The sequence below is a fragment of the Pelodiscus sinensis genome, chromosome 26, assembly GCF_049634645.1.
Source record: "Pelodiscus sinensis isolate JC-2024 chromosome 26, ASM4963464v1, whole genome shotgun sequence".
Lineage (NCBI taxonomy): Eukaryota > Metazoa > Chordata > Testudines > Trionychidae > Pelodiscus > Pelodiscus sinensis.
The window spans coordinates 17,464,817-17,484,790 of NC_134736.1; the positions used below are offsets into that span (position 1 = coordinate 17,464,817).

The window sequence follows — 19,974 nt, forward strand, 5'->3', positions numbered from 1 at the left end:
CTGCTCCCCCTCCCCTAAGAAAGCCCCCAGTTCCTTTAAGCTCCTGCTGAAGTCACCCAAACCACTAAACAGCTGCCTAGACCTGCCCCCTCCCATTCCCACTATCTGCTCCATGGGAGCCTCGCTGATTCTTCCCCGCTTCTATCACTGATGCTATATCTGCCCAGGAGAGGGCTCTCCACTCTGTGCCTTCCCTTAGATACCCCCTGCACTGAATCAGGTCACCCCTTTCCCTAAGCAACCGCTCGATGCTGGCTACAAAGGGCAGGCATGCTCCGATGCATGCTGCACTGACACATGACCACTCTCGCAAGTCAGATCCCCGTACTGCCGCGGTCCGCCTTTCAGATGCAAAACAACAAGATAATAAACAACAACCAACAACAACCCCTGCTCCTCGCCCCTCCGATGCCGACACCGTGGGCTAAACAAAAAACCAAAGTCATTCTGGCAGAGGAGAGCTCATTAAACCATTCACGAATCTTACTGCTCCGGTGGATTTTATGTTCTTAAAAGTAGTAGACAAAAAGATCCCCCAGACTGCTAACAACCTCACACAGCTGAGACAATGGCCTCTTTGCACCACGCCGCCTGGCTCTGGCATCTGACCTGGCTGCTGTCCACTAGAGAAGAAAAGCATTCACTGTCCCTTTAAGAACGCCCTCTCTTCCACATCAGCCAGGGCCTGTGTTAACCCTGCCTGTACCCTTTCTCCATTGCCCGATGGCCACTATTCAAAACACTACTTACATCTTCTCATCAGCCTTCTCCCAGCCTCCCTCACTCCTGTGCTGGGGAAGGCTGGAGGAATTTGATTTTTTATACCCAGGGGCTTCAAATGCTTTTCCAGGGATTTTTGTATGTAGGCAGAGCTGTTCCCTAAGCCTCTTCTTACCTGAAAGGGGAAACCAGCAGCTGCCTAAAGCGTCTCCCTTCTCTCTAACTTCAGCAACACATCTTCTGTTCACCACCATTCCCTGAAAGCTCTCACATGCGGGCCAGACACGCGCTTCTAATGCTGTCACCAAGGTTCTCCGTGAGGAAGGTCCCTCTTCAAAGAGGGATAGCTCAGTGGTTTAAGCATTGGCCTGCTAAACCCAGCGTTGTGAGTTCAATCCTTGCAAGGCCATTTGGAGCAAAAATTTGTCAGGGATGGTACTTGGTCCTGCTGTGAAGGCAGGGGACTGGACTCGAGGACCTTTCAAGGTCCCTTCCAGTTCTAGGAGATAGGCAATCTCCTTTAATTTAATTTTATGTTTATACAGGAAGACCTAGTGGCGCTGGAACTATATTTAGGGTGCAGGTGCTGGGCTGCACCCCATACACCTGTTCATGCCCCTCGCTGCTCCAGGCTGGGATCACACCTAGAGTTGTCATCAATGGTACCTGATCTGTCCAGTCTGGGAGAGTTGGCAACTTAGCCACAGCTAGAGGTGACGGCAAAGTTCCGGGGTGGCAGCAGGACCTTGAGCAGCAGAGGAGCCTGCAGGATTGGTGGTCTGGACCCTGGGAGGAGGGGTTTGCAGACACGGGAGGGGTCAGCGGGACTCCGAAGAGGCGACCCAGAGGCCGGGACCTGGGACTGGTGGGTCGGCAGCAGGGCCAAGCCCTGGGGAAGCCAGATGCAAAACCTCAGAGTGCGGCAGCACCCCCACACCCTTACTTCCTGTGCCTATGGGAAGGCCACCAACAAAACCTTTGCACAAAAATACAAGCCATCTGCTTCCCCAGCATGACCCAAGAGTAAGAGCACATCACTTTCATCCCTGCACAGCAGCCATCAGTCTTCAAGGGAGGGATATTCAATATCGGCTAACGATATCGGCTAAATCATGCATTCTTACTGGTTACTCGACTATTCTATAGTCCCTGGGGGTGGGGCCAACAGCCAGTGTGCACAGGCACCATTCCCGAGTCGTCCCCTGCCACTCCACGCTGCTGCCTCTGTATCAGTTTAAAAACCAGCTCCCCTAACAGACTGTAGAGCTGCCTGTCACCCTGTGCTATTGCCTCTGGTACAGACACAGCAGAGCGGGGTGACAGCAGCCCCTGTCCAGAGGCGGAATGGAGCTCCTGGACCAGTGTGAGCCAGAACCGAACCAGGCTGCCTGCCTGCCTCCTAATACACTTTAAATGCAGAGCTGCAGCGGGGGGAAGGTCCCGGACCCGGCACAAGCCAGGACTGATTTGTGCTGCTGGCCAGCCTGTTAAAAAATTTACTGGAGCAGGGAGTGGGAAATGCTTTTGCTTATCGGTTAATCAAGTATATTATTACATCCCTACTACAAGGTAGAACAGACGACCTCTTCAATGTTGACCTGCATCCCAAGTGAGTGCAAACATCCTAGAGAGATTATGAGATGTAGAAGGTAACCATCAAGTCAGTTTGGAATACAGAAAAGCTATTATGCTGTGGGGGAAACAATCCAAAACGTATGATGGGCTTGTACCATGTCACCTGTCACACATGGCAAATGGGTACAGAATGCTACCACTCTGACAGGATAGCACGTTGCACCTGTCCTGCACAGGTGTGAATGAAGACCCAATGTGTCTCAGGCCCAGCCGCACACAGAGAATGAGAAAGCTGAGCCAGCCCTAGAGCAGGTAGCACATAGGACATGCATTTGCAAGTCAATATAACAACACAAAAGGCTTGTGCAATTTACGGCTGCATATACTGAGCAATCACATAGCACGGAGGTGACAATCTGGTCACACTGAACAAGTGTATCCGTACAAGGGATGTCAAGTCCCATTTAATCAGTTAACCGGTTAAATGGATAGTAGCCAACAAATATTTGAAGAATGTAAACACGCGCACAAAAGAGAGAAATTATATAGTGCACAAAGAGAGGTTCAAATCAGTGAGAATTGGATGGAAGGGAACATTTAAGTAGAACATCAGGGAAAAAAAACTTCCCAGCAGTGAAAACTAGGGAAGTGTTACCACTCAGCATATTTATAATTTTACTAGAAAAAAAATCACTAGTAAATGCACAACAGGAGACAAATCCTGTATTCAAATGAAAATGGATGAATCACCTAACACCATAGGTCTCTTCCACCTCTACAGCAAGAAGGTCTGTGAGTGTTCTGTGATAGCTAGCATGCCAGTTCCTACAGCCAGTTAGTAACAGCTGACAGGGAGTCAGAGAAGAATCTTTAATGTTAAGAGTTTGTGGCAGGTTTGGATAATTATGAGGGCTGGTCGCCCATCATCACTCAACACTTTCACACTGGTTTGCTCCATTGAACTATGTATGACCCCAAAACTCCCCAGTGAAACTCAGCCAAATCCCCGTGTGATTCTTTGAGTTTTAAAAAGAAAGTCTGGCCTGATTCTATCCAAACAATAGGAAGGTCTCAAGACTGCAATGCTAGGCTGGAATCTTTGCAAGAACAAGTATTACATTTCTGCTGCTTCCGGTTCCACGTACGAGCAAAAACATGTGCAGCATTTGGGCCATTTTGCTTTCTGTTCCCGCAGTACAAACTATTACTCAGTTCATATTAAGAGGAAGGATGGCCAGGGGGTTAATGTGTTGATCCAGGACTCAGGAGATCTGAATACAATCCCAAATCTCTGCCACAGACTCACTAGATGATTTTAGGCAAATCACTTAATCTTTCTGTGCCGCATCTGAAAAACACGGATAATATTTCCTTTCCTCCGGCCTTTATACATCTTGCCAATTTAGGCTACAAAATGTTCAAAGCAGGGACTGTCCCTTATGGTGCATATACAGCACAGAGCCAATGGAGCGCTGATATTAGCTGGAAACCCTAGATATTACTACAGGTCGGACCTCCCCAGTCTAGCACCCTCAGGACCTCACTGGTCCTGGATGAGGGATTTTGCCAGACCAGGGGAGGGCTTTCAGGCCCCCCTGCAGCCAGCTCCCCACCTGCCTACCCTTGCACTGGGCTTCCCAGCTCACCCAAGCAGCACAGTTGAGTCATACCGGGCTTCCTGGCTCCCAGCCCTCCCCCCAACCCTCAGAGCCCAGCTGGACCGCGGGTCGGACTCCACCTTCCCCTCTGCAGCGTGCCGGGACACTCTGATCCTGGAACCACCATGGTCCTGCTGGACCAGAGAGTCCCTGTTTACAGAGGTGCGACACAAATAACAACAAAGAACGCGTTAGGACCTGCAAACAGGTTGGGCCGTTTCCCTGCTCAGCTGACAGAAGCCAAAACTCAGCAACATCGAGCCTCCCACAACTTCACTCCTGCCATGAATGTGTGATCACAGGCCTCTCGGTGACTGCGCATTTCCTCGTGGCTGACAGTAGAACACGTAAGCAGAACAGCCACAGCTTGGATGGACTGAGCGGCCTCAATGACCTTGTTTCAAGCAGAGGGCACTTCCTGCAAACCTCTTTGTGCTTGATTTGAATTTTAAAGGGGCTGAATAGCACCAGCATGGCAGCTCCAGGCCTCTACAAGTTTCTGACAATGCCTCAGCCTCCAGCACAGGTCTTTCTTCACAGCACTTGATGTGTCACCACCACCTACACCAGGGATGGCTGAAACCTTGTGAACTATTTTCCATGAATAGCCTTGTGAACTATTGTGAAACCTTGTGAACTATTTTCCATGAGCTTTACAAATCCCGTCATCTTGTCATTTAAACCCAGGCACGTTCCTCTGTTTGTGCCCCAAAAGGGTTTCAATTAAAAGAACAAATCTAGATACAGGGACATCTATGCTCTGTATTAGGGACAGATGAGCCATCCAAAAAGCTGGACTGGTTTAATTACGTGACCTACCATCTCTCCCCCCCATATTTGTTTTTCACTCAACCAGTTCTCACCTCTGTTTTTCTAGCAGGACTTCCCCCTCTCTCTGCTTCTGTTATTCCCATCTTTTTCTTCAACAGAATGAGAAGATAGCAGAGGTCGAGCTGCATTTTCCAAACTGAAATGAGGTAACCAGGCCTCATTCTATGCCTCCTTAACACATGGGCAGAGCGGCTGCCGTCAGTGTGTTACCACCTGATCAGAATGACAGTGATCTGAAATTGCCCAGCACCCGCTGAAAGGCAGTGTGGGTCACAAGACTATCATAACCAAGGCAATCTCCCAGGATACGGTAGTTTCCTAACTGCACTTGCACACCTTGAATTCGCGGAGTGCGGCACTTGTCCCGCAATAGCGCTTTGACTGGATGCAGAGGGCGTGCAAGGCTCTCTCAGCCACTGTTGCCTGCAATCAGCTTCTCACAGTCAGCGTTGCATGCACTTCAGATGCCACAGCTTTGCATGAGTGTGACTTTAGTAATAACAGTCGAAAAAAATGATGCAGCTGGAAGTCAGCAGAATCTGGCAACCCTGTATGTTGCAAAATGTCTTGTGGGCCACACCCAGAACCCCAATGGCCGCAGGATGCCCATCACTGGTCTAAAAGGAAACAATTAGTAAAACAGAACCTTAGAACACAGGAGCAGAATGTTTCAGAAGCAAAAGAAAAGCTATTCACTGACATACGGCATTCTCCCGGGCGACATCTACACTATCCCCCACTGGCAGGTATGTAATGAAAGACACATTGCGTCCATGCTGCAGCGCATAGCTAAGCATGTCACTGAAAGGCTCTGGCAGAGGGGAAAGACTGTCCATGCTGCAGGAGCCTTTTCCTGTTGCTGGAATCCTTCCCTTCAACGGGGAAGGTCTCCAGCAGTGAAGCACGGCTTAGTGCATGGGTTCCCAAACTGGGGGGCGTGAAGAAATTCCGGGAGGGGGGGGGGGGCGTGTGAGGTGACCCAGCCTCCCCATTAATCTTCCCCCCCACCCACAAGTTTTGCTGCTATTTTTGTTTTTCGGCCCCAGTCAGTTCCTTTTTTTCCCCCCCTTCCTCAACAAATTTTGCTGCTGGGGGGGGAGGGGGCGTGAGGGTTTCTCAAAAATCAAAAAGGGGGCGTGATGCCGAAAAGTTTGGGAACCACTGGCTTAGTGAGTAGAATACCATGTAGGGTGTGTACTCAGGTACATGTCCACACCCCTCAGGTATGTCTTTACTTGCATAAGCTGTGCCTCATCGTCTACCGGCACTAGGGAGCCTAAATGGGTATGCACGCCACACACCACCAAAAGCAGGGCTCAGTTTAGGTGCACCCACAGTCTCTCTCCCTCTCTCTCTCTGAAAGCACATCTTACTGAGATTAGGGCTGCTTTTTAATTGCATAATATTATTACTATTACTATTATTTACTTATTTAACTGATGACTCTTGCAAAAAAAAGTGAAAATTATTAAAAGCTGGTGCATATAAGTAACTATTATAGTAAAAATTACTCTTCACCATTATGCAGCACTTTTTACCTGAGGATTGCAAAGCACAGGATGCTCTCGGGATCCCTTTGCCTTCTGAAAGGCTCTAGCATAAACATAGTAGCTGTTTAACAGCCCACAGCTACACCAAACAATAGTTTAGAACAGCAATGGGCGATGGAGGCTAGCAAGTAGGCCGCATGCATGGCCCTCCATCTCAGTGGGCTGCAAGACTGTCATAACCAAGACAGTCTGCTGGGCTAGGGTATCTTTGGTACCTACACATTCGCACCTAGAATGTATGGTGTGTACAGACTGAACCATAGCAGCACTTTGACTGGATGCAGGGGGAGCTTCTGGCTCTCAATCAATGCCGTGTGCAATCAGTATGCACCTTGCTTCATATGTCCTCGCTTTACGAGCATGTCACTTTAAGTAATGCCAGTAGGAACAAAACTACACAGATGGACACCAGCGGACTCTGGCAACTCTATGGATGGGCAACAGTAAACAAAATGTTTCACGAGCCATACACAGAACCCTGATGGGCCACACACGTGGCAGGTTTCCCACGGATTTAAAACGCAAAGCTAAAATGTTAGGGGGATTTTAGATTGGCAGAATGTGATTCAGCACACTGGATTCTGGCTAGGACGCACTGATTCTTACAGAAAGTGTCCTGGAGACTTTTCAATTACCTTGATGGCTTGATCCTGCTGTTGAGTGAGCATTCAGGATCCAATCTAGCAAAACATTAGTTATTGAGACCCAATGAAGGCCTATATTCACATGCTACACACTAGTGTAATAATTGTGCAAAACAAGCCTTGTGAGGTACCATCTGAAAACCAACGGCATGCTGATCAGTAGGGAAACAAAGCAAATCTGCATTTCAGTATATACAGGGGAGAAGAAAGGGCACTTCCAGATTCTATGTCACCTTTCTCCTCCTTGAATACAATTACATTTAGGGATAAAAAGTGAAGGGCAAACGACATGCAGTCTCTTAGTGTCTGTCTCTTTAAGCAGCTCTTTTACCTAAAAAGACAAAGGAAGCTGCCCTCTGGACTTTGGAGGCAGAGCCTGACTTGGGAACATGTGGTAAGAATCTGACATTGAACCAAGTCTAGTTTGTTACGCCTTAGCTACGAAGAAGCATTTTATTTTCATTTCTCAAGTAACCTCTTCTGACTAATACTTTGCACTTGTACTCACTTTTAGAGTTAAATAAACTTTATTTAACTATTTTGGAGTTAAATACACTTTTTTGTTTATGCAAAACTAATCCAGTGTTGCATTTAAACTGAAATGTTTGGGTAGTAAGTTAAAGAGCAAACTGTTGTATATTGACCACTTCCAGAGGCAATGAACCTGTAAATATCTGAACTGTCTAGGAAGGGAGTGTTCTAGGGTCACCCTACAGGTAGCAACCAAGGTTGCAGGAAGCCAGAGTGCGACGGGTGCATTGCTGGCAGGCTGCTGGCGTCAGAGGTGCTAGACTTGGTTTGTGGCTATATACACAGACGCTCAGGGAGTGACCTGCATGCTGTTTGTGAGGCTCGGGCTGGCAGTTTCAGCAGCAAAGCATTGTGGCGCACCCCAGGTTGCAGGGCAGGAGGTGACATAGTCTCTCAATGGTCTGGATTGCACCCTGGAATGTGAAACGCCCGAGCAGTCCTACTGACTTCAATGGCACTGTGTGTGTGCTTAGATCGTATCACTTTCTTAAGAGTTTTCTGGATTGGAGACAAAACTCCTCAGTGCCCTGCAGAACCAAGCCCTGCGGCACATTTCATCTCACAGTGTTTTTTCGAGGAGAAATAAATATGATAAACCTAATTTTATAGATGGAGAAACTGAGACAGGGTCAAATTGATCACATCGAAAGTCACTGACATAGCCAGGCATAAAATCCATGCTTCCTGACTTTCTGCCCTGTATCCAATTCTGTTGGACCACACCTCCACAAGTGGAAGCAAGGTTCTGGGCTATGATGCATCTGAAAGATGCTAGCACTAGCACAGCACCCAAGCATCAGTTCAACCCCAACAGGGAAACCTGCTACCTACTGAATGTGACCTGTAGCCTCACCTTATTGACGTCGAGCAAGATCTCTCCAACAGTCCAAATTTATCTTTACTTAAGGCCCAGAGGAAACTGACATGAATTCACAAAGCATTTTGGTGTCACCTTACTTGCCTTTTTTGTTCCCCCTCCCCCATCACCACATATTTCAGGCAAAAAATGTCACCCCAGCTGTAGCCACATTCCCTGTGCATGTTAGCTTGAAATGAAGAAGAAAAATACAAATTTTCAACCGTTTGCAGGTGAAAATCGAGCCAAACAAAAAGAAACGCCTCACTGTTTTTGCAGAGTTTTCACCAAGAGTTTCAGCCCTGAGCAACCGAAACTTCAGCCCCAGACCTGCACCACAATCCAGTCAGGTCATCACCAAACAGTCCACATCCACTACAAATAATATTCTTATTACAGTCATTTGACAGGGGGACACCACCAATCATTTCAACTCAGAATGCGGTTGTGTGGTCCAATGCATAGGTTCTATTCCTAGGTCTGAATTCTAGTCTTAGCTCAACCACTGACTCACTGTGTGACCGTGGGCAAATCACTCTGGGTATGTCTACACTGCAAACAAAGGTTTGAGCTCACACTCTGCTCTGACCACACACACATCAGTCTGACTTGGGTCAGCAAGCAACTGGAACCCAGGCCCTGCAACCCTGTGAGTGGGGAGGGTCAGAGCCTGAGTCCCACCGTGACTCAGGTCCATGCTAAGAATGTTAAAGACTAGTCAACTATCCAATCAGCATTTGCTTATTGGATATTAATGTCACCTAGTAGACTAGTCAATCTCCCCCCGCGCCTTGTTGCCTCTATGAAACAGAGGCAGCAAAAGGGGGGGGGGGGGTCTTCAAAGTGGCAGCGCCACACAGCAGCACTGCCGCTTTGAAACCCCAAGACGGCAGCTGCACAGCTGAGCCTGGGATCAGCTGTGTGGCGGGCTGCCCCTTTAAAACGCCACATCCGCGTGATTCAAAGGGGCAGCCCTGGCTGACCCCGGGCTCCCCACAGCATTTCCCCAGGACCTGGGATCAGCTGGGGAATGAGAGAGTCAGATCAGCTGTGCGGCCGCTGCCCCCTTTGAAGCTGCTGCCTCCACGGGATTCAAAGGGGCAGGGGAGCCCATAGCTGAGTCCCCCACTAACCACAGCCTCCATGGCTTTAAAATGCACAAGAGCCCCCGCTGGGGACTCTTGTGCATTTCAAAGCAGGCACCTTCCCATTGGCCCTAGCTGTACAGGGAGTTCCCCACTCCTCCTTTGAAATGTACAAGAGCCCCTGCTGGGAATTTCAAAGGAGGAATGCGGAAGGGCCTGTCAACTAGTCAATTAACCGCATTTTAACATCCTTAGTCCATGCCCTACCATTTTGCAATGTAGACACAGCTTAAGCCACACATCCAAGTCAGAAGTACATAGACCAGTATGGATGCATTAGCGTGGCTAGTGAGACCCAGGTTCACAATGCAGGGTCCACATTCAACCACAGACTAAGAAATATCAAGACCACAAGCCCAGGTCCCATAGACCTGGAGACTTACCCTTCAAGGTCTGATACAATGCCCAGCCCCGCTCCAATGTAAGTCTATTTGACCTGGCCCTCAGCCCCTCTAAACATCAGTTTCCCTTCAGTAATGATGTTTACCTACCATCACCAAGGGTTCTGAAGTAAAGAGATGAAAATGGGCTGGACAAGTGCTAAGCATCATCAATAGTATTTCCCACAGCTACTACCGAGAAACTAGCACATACCTTGCTGTTCATCTGACCTTCCTGTCATGTCATTCTACCTGCACAAGAAACAGGTCAGAAATGCATCAGAAGATTTTGAGAAGAATTTTATCAAGTATGTTCCTAATGAAAGGAAATGGGCAGCACAGCCCTTTAAAGACACAGGTTCAATCAACTGAAGTCAAAAGCATTTCATGCACGTTCTGTTCACAAGGAGAGATGTGTGACGTGCCGCAGGATACGCTACACCTTCTCTTCCTACATCCTCATCAAGGGCAAGTTTCAAAAGTGTTGATTCCCAAGGTTAAATCACAGAATTTAAAAGTCCTGCATTTAAAAGCCCACATTTCCAAAACGTAAGAGTCATGTTTGTAAGTAGGGATGTTAATTAACGTGTTTTTCTGTAAACAGGTAACTGCTGGATTTGGTTTTTTTTAGCGGTTACATCTTTACATGTGGGGGGCAGGCGGGAGCTGGTCTTTGCAGGGATCCAGCTTTTAAACCGGCTCCCCAGGAGCCATGGCTTCTGCCTCTTCCCTTCCCCCGCCCCCATGTCTCTGATAAAGAGACAACAGTATAGAAGGCTGGTGGTCCCAGAGGAACCAATACACATGGGGGGAGCCAACTTGAAAGCCACTTCCTGCGTATACTGGCTCCTGCCTCACGAATACCTCCTCCCCTCCCCTCCTGCCTGTCTATCAGAGGCAGCAGAAGGGGGGCAGAGCTAGTGCTCATGGGGAGCTGCTTCCTGAACACAGGATCCTTCCTGCCCCCGCCCATGCTGTTACCTCTGTGGGAGGTGGGGGGGGGGGGGGGAAGGAGGTGGATCCATGCAAGCAGAGCCAGTACACACAGGGAACTAGCTTGAAAGCTGGCTTCTCGTGTACCGGTTCCTTCCTGCCCCTCTGACCCCCCGCAATGCTGCCTCTCTATCAGGGAGGCAGCGAGGAGCAGGGAGGTGGCTCCACGGGAGCCAGCACATGCAGGGAGCCAGATAAAAGCTGGCTCTCCATGGGCACCAGCTCCTGCCTCCCCTCCCCTTGCTGCTTCTGATAAAGAGGCAGCGGGGGAGGGGGCATTTGTGTAATCATTAGAATTAACCTATAAGCTCAGGCTTTTCAGTTAATCGCTAACAATTACACGCTAACATCCCTATCTGTAACATGCACATAAATGTACAGGTCTTATTTGATCAGTCTTCAAGGGAGAGTTAGTACAATATTTTTTCTTTCAAATAAAACATAGAAAAGGGGATGATGCAGACAAAGAGGAGATACTGAATATGCAGAAAAAAAACACAAAGTGTAACACGTTAACTTTTAATATAAAAGTCAAACACTACAGTACATTATGTAACTCCCCTTGAACTATTTAAGTAGGCTGCTTTTTCATCAAATATGGGGGGGGGATTCATTAATATTTCCACCACATAGCATAGCTCTTATATCTTTATAGTATCTATATGGAACTGGAAAGATTATGCATGGCATCATCACCCTACGTAACAGAAGAATAAATGAGAATTTCCAGATACACACACGGGTAAATTAAACTCTCAGCAATAGCAGGTTAAATTCAGATTTGCAGAACGAGTCTCCCCAACTCTCTCTCTTGCTGCTCAATTATATTAAACTTCAAAGCAGTTGTATGGATAGCTCTTTCAGTCACATACGGTTGACAGGCTGCTTAAGTACCACTCCCTATCTTACACAATGGTGGCTGCAAGCAAAACACAACAAAAATCAAGGGACAAGGCTGCTGTCAGAAGCATGGCTCAAATACAAAGAGGTTCTGAAGTGAATATATACAGTGAACATAACTGAAACTGCCTGAAGTTAATCCCACTGCTCTGTGAGGTTCAAGAGCTACAGCTAATTTTAGTTTTGATATTCTAAATCCTCCCTAGCTCTCTAGCTCTTCCCTTCCCCAACAACTGTAAAATAAACCTTTTCCCTGCAGACTGGTAGGAGGTTGGAACATTGTTTCTTGCTCTAACACACAGAGGACGGGATGAGGGAAAGAGGGTTTATATTACAGATTTATATTTTTAGGCCAGCTCTTTAGCCCTCATTTTCACAATCGGTTCTGGAAATATTCTAATCAATAGTCTAATCCCAGGGGATCCCAGGGAGCAGAGAAAGAAGGAAACCAAATCCATCACCAGTGTTCCCTATACACTGGGCACATGTACAGCGGCTCAGAAGAGATTCAAATGCCACCCAGCTGATTAGCAGAGCACCCACAGCTAGTGACATCATAATATGACCTCAGAATGTGATATTACTGTAAAGAAGCATAATTATGTGATGCAACAGATTTGTCCTACAAGTGGGTAACAATGAATTCCCTGCCTACTAGTCAGAAAGGAGGCTGACAAAAGTCTGTCGCTCTGTGCTATAACTCTACTGCAGGAAGAAATCGAGAATCTTTCATAAAATTGCTCCATGAGAAAATCTGCAGTGACCTTGATAATCTCATTTGTAACTGGAAACGGTGACTTTTAGCCATGTAGGACTGAAAGTTATATTGGCCTGCCACTTGCTTGACGATATAGCTTCAAACACTGCCAGTCCAAAGCTGCAGTTCTTCCTTAAACAAGTGATAAAACTATTCCTATAATGGCTTTTTGTTATGCAAGTTGTACGCAAACCTACACATTAATAATTCTTACACGAGTCTGACAAACACCCAAGGACAAGGAAACCTGTGTTTCAGTCTTGGATCATGCACATAATTCCATTAACTACCACTAAATGTGGCTAGGAGAAAACAGGCCCTGAAACATCACTCTTAATATATCCCTCTGGGCCTAGGAATTTCAGCACACCCAGCAATTAAAAGTGACTGTTCACATTTCCAAGACACAATCACCGTGTTTACAGGTGGATAAAAGGGAACAGCGCAATAGCCTAGAAAACCCAGTTTTACAAAACTGTACACGATATGGGATCTTTTTGCCCACCACTAAAATGCAGTCAACTCTGAGAAAGAAAGTGGTATTTTATACATATTTAATAGGGAGAAGTGCAGAACAACTTCTCCTATTGGAACTATGAAGGGGGAAATGCGGAAATACAGAGCAAACTGGAATTTGGCCGGCATACTTTGGTCTAACGCACTACTCCTCTGAAAGTGCCTGCCAGAAAATCTTTCAACAACACGAGTGCTCAGGTCCTGATTTAGGCTTCTCGCTAGGGATGTAATAATGTAACTGGTTAACTGATAAGCATGAGCTTATCAGTTACCATAAAGGTTACACACTGGTTCCCAGCCCTGCTCCTGGGGAGCCAGCTGCCACCCTGAACTGCTGGCTCTGTATCAGAACCCACAGCACAGGGCAGCAGCCAGCTCCTTGGGAGCAGAGTCAGGAGTCAGCATAGAAGCCGGCTTTCAGCGTGCACTGGTTCCCAAGGAGCTGGCTGCTGCCCTGTACTGCTGCCTCAGTGTCACAGGCAACAATGCTGGGAGGCAGCCAGCTCCCGGGAATAGGGTCAGCAAACTGGAGCTGGTTTAAAAGCCAGGGAGCCGGCTTCCACCCCATGCTGCAGGCTCTGCAGTATAAAACTTATATTGCAGAGATCACAGCACGGTCAGCTCCTCTTTAGCCCTCAGTACAGTTTGAACCTCCCAAATCCGGGACTCTCTGGTCTGGCAACATCCGTGGTCCGGAAGGAGGGACCATGGATGTTGCTGGATAAGAGAGCCTTGGAGACAAGGAACACAAGTCAATTGGGAGTCCCCCAGGCGCTGGGAGCCCCAGCTGGGCTGGCAGGGACTGGTCCTGCAGTGGGTGGGGAGTCCAGACTGGGGAGCCCCTGCAGCAGCTGAGAGGAATCCCCAGCAGGTGGGAGTGGGCAGTGGAGGCCAGAGGGAACTCCTGGCCCCAGCCTGGAACACCAGTGGCAGCAGGGCCAGCAGGAAGGCCTGGCCTAGGCGGGAACGCTGGCAGAGAATACCAGCCCAAGTAGACTGACCATGTGAGTCCCGGCACGGGGACCAGCAGCAGGGAGGGAAGCCCAGTCTCCAGGGATGCCCAAAGCCTAGAGAGGAGCCTTGACCTACGCCAGTCTGGCAAACTCGGTGGTTCGGGACCATTCAGGCCCTGAAGGTGCCAGACCAGGGAGGGCCAACCTGTATAAGCTTAATACTGCAGAGCCCGCAGTGTGTAACCATGTAGTCACTAAGATTTTTAACGGTTACATGGTTCCCTGATTAACCGCTTTTTAACATCCCTGCTTCTCACAAGAAAGCCATCACCTACAAGAATACGGTGCCCCCTCATATTGGGACCCTGACTCACTGCTAACTCAGAGGGAAGAGTGACACCTATTGAAACACAAGGATCACATCTTTCAAGATCTCCAACTCTATAAAATCTCTTGAAGTCTCACATCACATCCTACTGAGCTTTCGAAATCTGACAAGACTGCAGCCCAGTGCACTGGCCGACGTTTCAGTCTTTACGGATACTCTGATATATTGAGGGTGTGTCAAGTATAGTTACACTATTAATAGACAAAATAATGCACAATAGTGTTCATAGGGCAGTGCAAAGGCTAACAGGAGAGAGTTTTGTACACTAGATACACACGCTTACAGAATTTATAACACGTCTTGCTTGCTTTGTGGAACTGCTAAACCATTATGCAACTCACCAGCCCTGCCCAATGACATATATGGCAGTGCATCTATAAAAGGTTGTTTTTTCCCCTAAAAAGCAAGGCAAATGATGTAGAATTTTCATATATTAACAAATTGCCATTTTATGTCATATGTACACACGTATAAACACAAGCTATGTCTGTATTTGCACATAAACACAGAATTACAGAAATTAGAGATGGGAAAGATGGCACTCGTCCATCCCTGGGTCCCATAGCAAGATGTTTTCCTGATGCTGCATGTTCCAGTGCTTTTCCATATAACAAATGATCATCAACAACCCAAACCAATAAAAAATCACTTCTCATGCACCTTCCATGTAAGAATCTTAAAACGCTTTCCCACACACTAATACAGCAAGCCATAAAGTAAGGGGCTAATTTTATTCTTCCAATTCCTGCTTTACACATGGGGAAAAACAGAAGTTAGTCCAGCATGTTGGGAACTTACATCATGTACAATTTCATTTTAAATTACAAAGCCATGTTGCACTGAAAAGGGTGGAACCTCCCCCATTGGATAAAGTTCTGATTACCTTGTGTTTTGGTTTTGAATCGCAGGCATTTACCATCTAACGTATATTTTGCAGCAGGATTTGATTTTAATTATAGATAGATGGATTCAACTTGAACAGAGCCACACCCCCCCCTTTGCAGACCAAATTTCCTCCCCCAGGGCACTGTCTCTTACAGCAGTACATCATCTAATAAACCATCTTGTTAGTCTTTAAAGTGCTACATTGTCCTGCATTTTGCTTCAGCTCCCAGACTAACACGGCTCCATTTCTATCACTATTCAGCAGTGCTATGGATCCCTGAAGAAGACTTTCCACTAAGAATGCTGGGGGGGGGGGGAATGCTGTTCCCAAAACCAGCAGCTACAGCAAGAGTCTCTGCCTGCCATGGAGCTGCACGTCCCCCGGAGACATCCCGGAGAGCGGCTCTTTAAAGCACAAGTTCAGCGGGGCCAGGATTCAGCGCTCACCCCTTCAGCCAGGAGGAAGGACCGCTGCGTCGCAGTCCCGGTGCGCAGATGCCCGGGCTGGGAATGGAAACCGACAGGATCCCTCCCCCGCCCCTGGAGGCTCCATTAGCACTCGGCACCCTGCAGCGCCTTTCCCCGAGCAGACAAGCGTCGCCCCGCGGGCAGGGTAGTGCCTCCTCCCCGGCGGCGCGCGGCGCAGAGCGCTGGCCCGGCGGAGGGTCGCTCGCCCCCACCCTGCCCCGCGGCTTACCAGGCGAGCTTGAACCCTTTCATTAGGACAGTCACGAAAACCCGGTGCCCGGCTCCTGGTCCGCCCGCGGCCGGCGCCAGAGGTCCCAGGACATACTGGAGCAGCCGGGGCAAGAGGCGGCCCCCCGGCCAGCGCAGTGTCCCATGCGCGGCGCCCTTGCGGCAGGGAGGCAGCCGCGTCCTGCCCTGCCCGGCGGGACCCCGGCTGCGCGCCCGGCTAACACGGGCCCCCGGCGCCGGCTGCCGCTGATCTCTGCTGAGCATGTGCGGCGCCGGCTGCAGGGCAGCGGGCTGGAAAACATGCCCTGGCACGGCCGCCCGCTCGGCGGTCCCCGGAGCGCAGTGGGGCGGAAGCCGGCCCCGTCCGCTCCCCTCGGGCGCGCAGCAGCCGGCCCGAGCAGTGCCGCCCCCGACAGCCCCCGGAGCGGCGGGGGAGGGCGGCAGCGCCCAGCTGAGCATGGGCCGCCCGGGCGCTCCGGTTCCAGCTGCTGCGCACAGCCCGGAGCCCCGCCGCGGGAGGAGAAAGCCACGAGGGCAGCCTTGGCCCCGTTCTCTTTATGCGCCCCTAGCGCTGGAGAGGGAGCCGCCAACACCCCCGAGCGCCTCGCTGCAAGAGTTCAAGGAGGTTCGGATCCAGGGTTTTGGGTTAGCCCGTGAGGCGGGGCAGCCGGGGAGATTCGGGGTCCCACGCCCCCCGGAGCGCTCCGACCTGGCAGTTTGGTTCAACGCCATCTCCACATTGCGCAGCGCAGGCCCAGCGCTCCACGCCGGAGTCTACGGCCTGGCACTGCAGAGGAGCAGCCCGGGGGCGGGAGACCTGGCCCCTGTTTTAAAACACAGAAGCAGCCCCACAACGGAAAGCCTGAGCCTCACTGAAACTGAAGGGGGGTTTTCCAGGAAGTCACAACTGTAGTACCCGCATGTGATGAAAGGCGCAAGGGATTTTAGCAGCGAGGAAACCAGTGCAGGGGGTGCTCTCTCCCCTTCCATTCCACTGGGCCTTACCTCCCACCGCCAGGTCAGCACTTCCTACCACCCTGCTTGCTGCTGGGCTGAGTGTGGACGCAAAGGCAAGAATCCCAACTACTGAATCACCAGCAGCAGTTCCTGCAATATCTTGAAGCCAGCTCTACACACAACAGTTCGAATTCTTCTATGGGCCAAGCGACATGGACAGTGTGTGTTAGGTTGACCTAGCTACATGGCACAGGGTGTGACATTTTTCACATCCCCACACAACCCAGGTAGGGGCAGGCAACTTGTTGCCACCTTTCAGAGAGGTGAAATCATTTCATCCAAATCTACCACCGCAAGACTGTCCATCCCCCGGGGAGACTTTCTCCTGTTTCCGTAGGAGGGTGGGGAAGCACTGGGATGGGTTCCCTAGGGGGAGGGTGAAATCTCCATCCCTAGAGATTTTTAAGTCCCGGTTTGACAAAGCCCTGGCTGGGATGATTTAGTTGGGGTTGGTTTTGCTTTTATTAGGGGGTTGGACTCAATGACCTCCTGAGGTCTCTTCCAGCCCTAGGACTCTGCCTGAATCATATGCTTATCCATTGAGACACTAGTCTCGCTATGGTAGCCCATGTATTTGTGAGTATGATTGGCAGCTGCAACTCCTGTCTAAGGAGGAAGCCACGCACTCTGAAAAGTCCTAACTTGTGTAAAACACAAAGTCTCCCTACCTACATTGGCGCTTATTAGTGAGATGTTACTGCAAAAGAATGATTGAGCTAATTTGATATCCAATCTGGGGAAGTGGTTAGTACGGGAAGCCTCAATCTCTTTTAAATTAAGGCAAGACTAAACCTCAGGGTTCCATATCTGCTCAGATGAGCACAAAGAAATTGGGCAACTGACCCAAACTTTTCCTCAAGTATCCTTCCGGGTCTAACAAAATGAGAAAAAGTTCCCCATTTCAAGTCAGGCTGAGAGAGCCTCTCTTGTGCCCACCCAGAAACCAAAGATAAGTGGAAATTAATCATGATTGCCAGGAAAGAATTTCAAACCACAAGATAAGGCTGTTGGAGACAGAGGGGAGAGCTCAGCTGAGTGCTGGTATCTGTGACGGAAGATGCATTCTGAATCCTCTGTTACATCAGCCAACACCATAACTTTTTGGTACCTACTTTGGATTAAAGCAACTAATACAGAGCCTGACACTGTACAGTGCTAAGCAGCCTAAGTTCCCAGTGGCTTTAGTAGGAGCTATGGGGACACAGTGCCCATAGGGTCAGATTCAATACTGAGCAGGGCAGTATTCCTTGTAAATTGAGCACTGGAGCGGTCACACAGCAGTGGCTGCCCCACTGATAAGCAGAGCGTCCATAGCCCGCAGCATGTGTTTCTACTGGTGGTGCACATCTATTCATGCCTCAGTGCACATAACAAAATTTATCCACACACTTGGATGGAAAAAATCGGGGGACATTGGAGCAGGATTGGACTTGGACTGCACACTCTAATCCAAGTATTCCCAAACGTTGAAGGAATTTGGTTCTGAACTGAATCCCATAGTTAGCAAACAGATTCCCTGAGTACTTCAGTTTCACAAAATACACTTCCTTATGCCACTGCAAAACTGCAAAGAGTGAGGAAATCATCATTCCCACCCTACACAACTTCCAATCCAGCAACCTCCCTTCCCCGGCTAACGAGATCCACAGCTTGAGCCCATCTTAGTTTCTGAACGGCTTTCCTCTCCCTGGAATGCTTTGAGTCTGTGGCCTGCAAGCAGTTTTGGAGCCAGGCAAACTGCAGTGCTGTAAAATGGGTCAGGAGATTTCCAAATCTGGTGAATCTAGGACAGAGCGCTGCTGCAGAGTCACACCTTTGGAAATGAGAGCTCAGGTGGGGGGGTGGGAAGCTGAGCAGGAAGCCACGTGCTGTTTTATAAGAACACTTTAAGGTCAGGAAATGATCAGGAGCGGGAAAGGCTGAGGGGAGGGGGGAATAGAAGCTGCAAACTCTGGCAGAACTGACTGCTCTTTCGGGGAGAATTTGGCTGGCATTTGCATTCTGGCATCCCTGAAGGGTGTTTTGACTGAGAGGCTGCAGCTAGCCAATCAGGTTATCCCCACTGTCATTGTTACAGTGTTGTCTTCAAGTCGTCATTGTCCAGTCCAAGTTGAATCTCAAGTCACTACCGTTCAAGTCTCAAGTCGAGTCTCGAGTCCCTAAAGTCACTTTCGAGTCAAGTCCCAAGTCGCATCTCAAGTCTTAATTTAAAAAATGTCAAGTCACTTTTGTACAAGCTGTCAATAGCGGCATTTTTGGACAATTGTTTCACCAAGTTGATTTAACAAAATTAGCAAGTCTCAAGTCACAAACAATGAACCCGAGTTGAGTCTCAAGTTGAGTTGCCTTGTGACTTAAGTCGGACTCGAGTCAACAACTCTGAATTGTTACTCTCAGGTCTGCACTCCCAGTGCCTTCTCCCTCTATGTCAGCTAATGCTGCAAGGGTGAGTCCTCTTCTCTCTGCTCCCCCTGTGCCCAGGCACACCCCAAAGAAAGGAAGTCATATTCAATATTAAGCTGGGCAACATAAAAGCAAGGGAGGATGGATAAAGCACAACAACTGGAATTGCCTCCGCGGAGCTGAACCCAAGGGTTAGTGTCTACTGGCCTATTTCAAAAAGGTGGAGTCAAATGAGATTATCCACCTACTGTTCCTTGAACATCTACTCCATTAAACGGGAATGTAGGATAGTTTTGTGATTGAGATGTAGCATTGGAGCCCAAGACTTCCCAATTCAGTTCCTGGCTCTGCCACAGACTTCCTGTGTAACACTGGGCAAATCACTTAATCTCTATATACCTCAGTACCCCATCTGCAATACAGAGATCAATACTTCCCCTGCCTCACTGGGGGTATGTCTACACTGCAGAGTTTTTTCAGAAAAACAGCTGTTTTTCCTAAAAAACTTCACTTCTGAAAGAAGCCTGCAAGAGCTAGACATAGCCTGGGTGCTGTGGGGATACATTTGTTAATGAG

At 48.9% G+C, this 19,974-nt stretch overlaps 1 protein-coding gene across 6 annotated transcripts in view; it reads right to left on the minus strand.

Annotated features, from left to right (window-relative positions):
* LOC102453385 (protein Aster-B) overlaps positions 1-19,974 on the minus strand; it is a 337,552-nt gene that overhangs the window by 93,066 nt on the left and 224,512 nt on the right. For 2 of the 6 annotated variants that reach the window (XM_075909419.1, XM_006116622.4), the window contains exon 1: positions 15,980-18,365. The exons of 3 other annotated variants lie outside the window; for them this stretch is intronic. In XM_075909419.1, coding sequence (XP_075765534.1) covers positions 15,980-16,437 — 458 coding nt within the window. In that variant the 5' untranslated portion in view covers positions 16,438-18,365. Of the gene's footprint in view, positions 1-15,979; positions 18,366-19,974 lie in introns of those variants that run through there. One more of the 6 variants, XM_006116624.4, reaches the window with a different exon arrangement.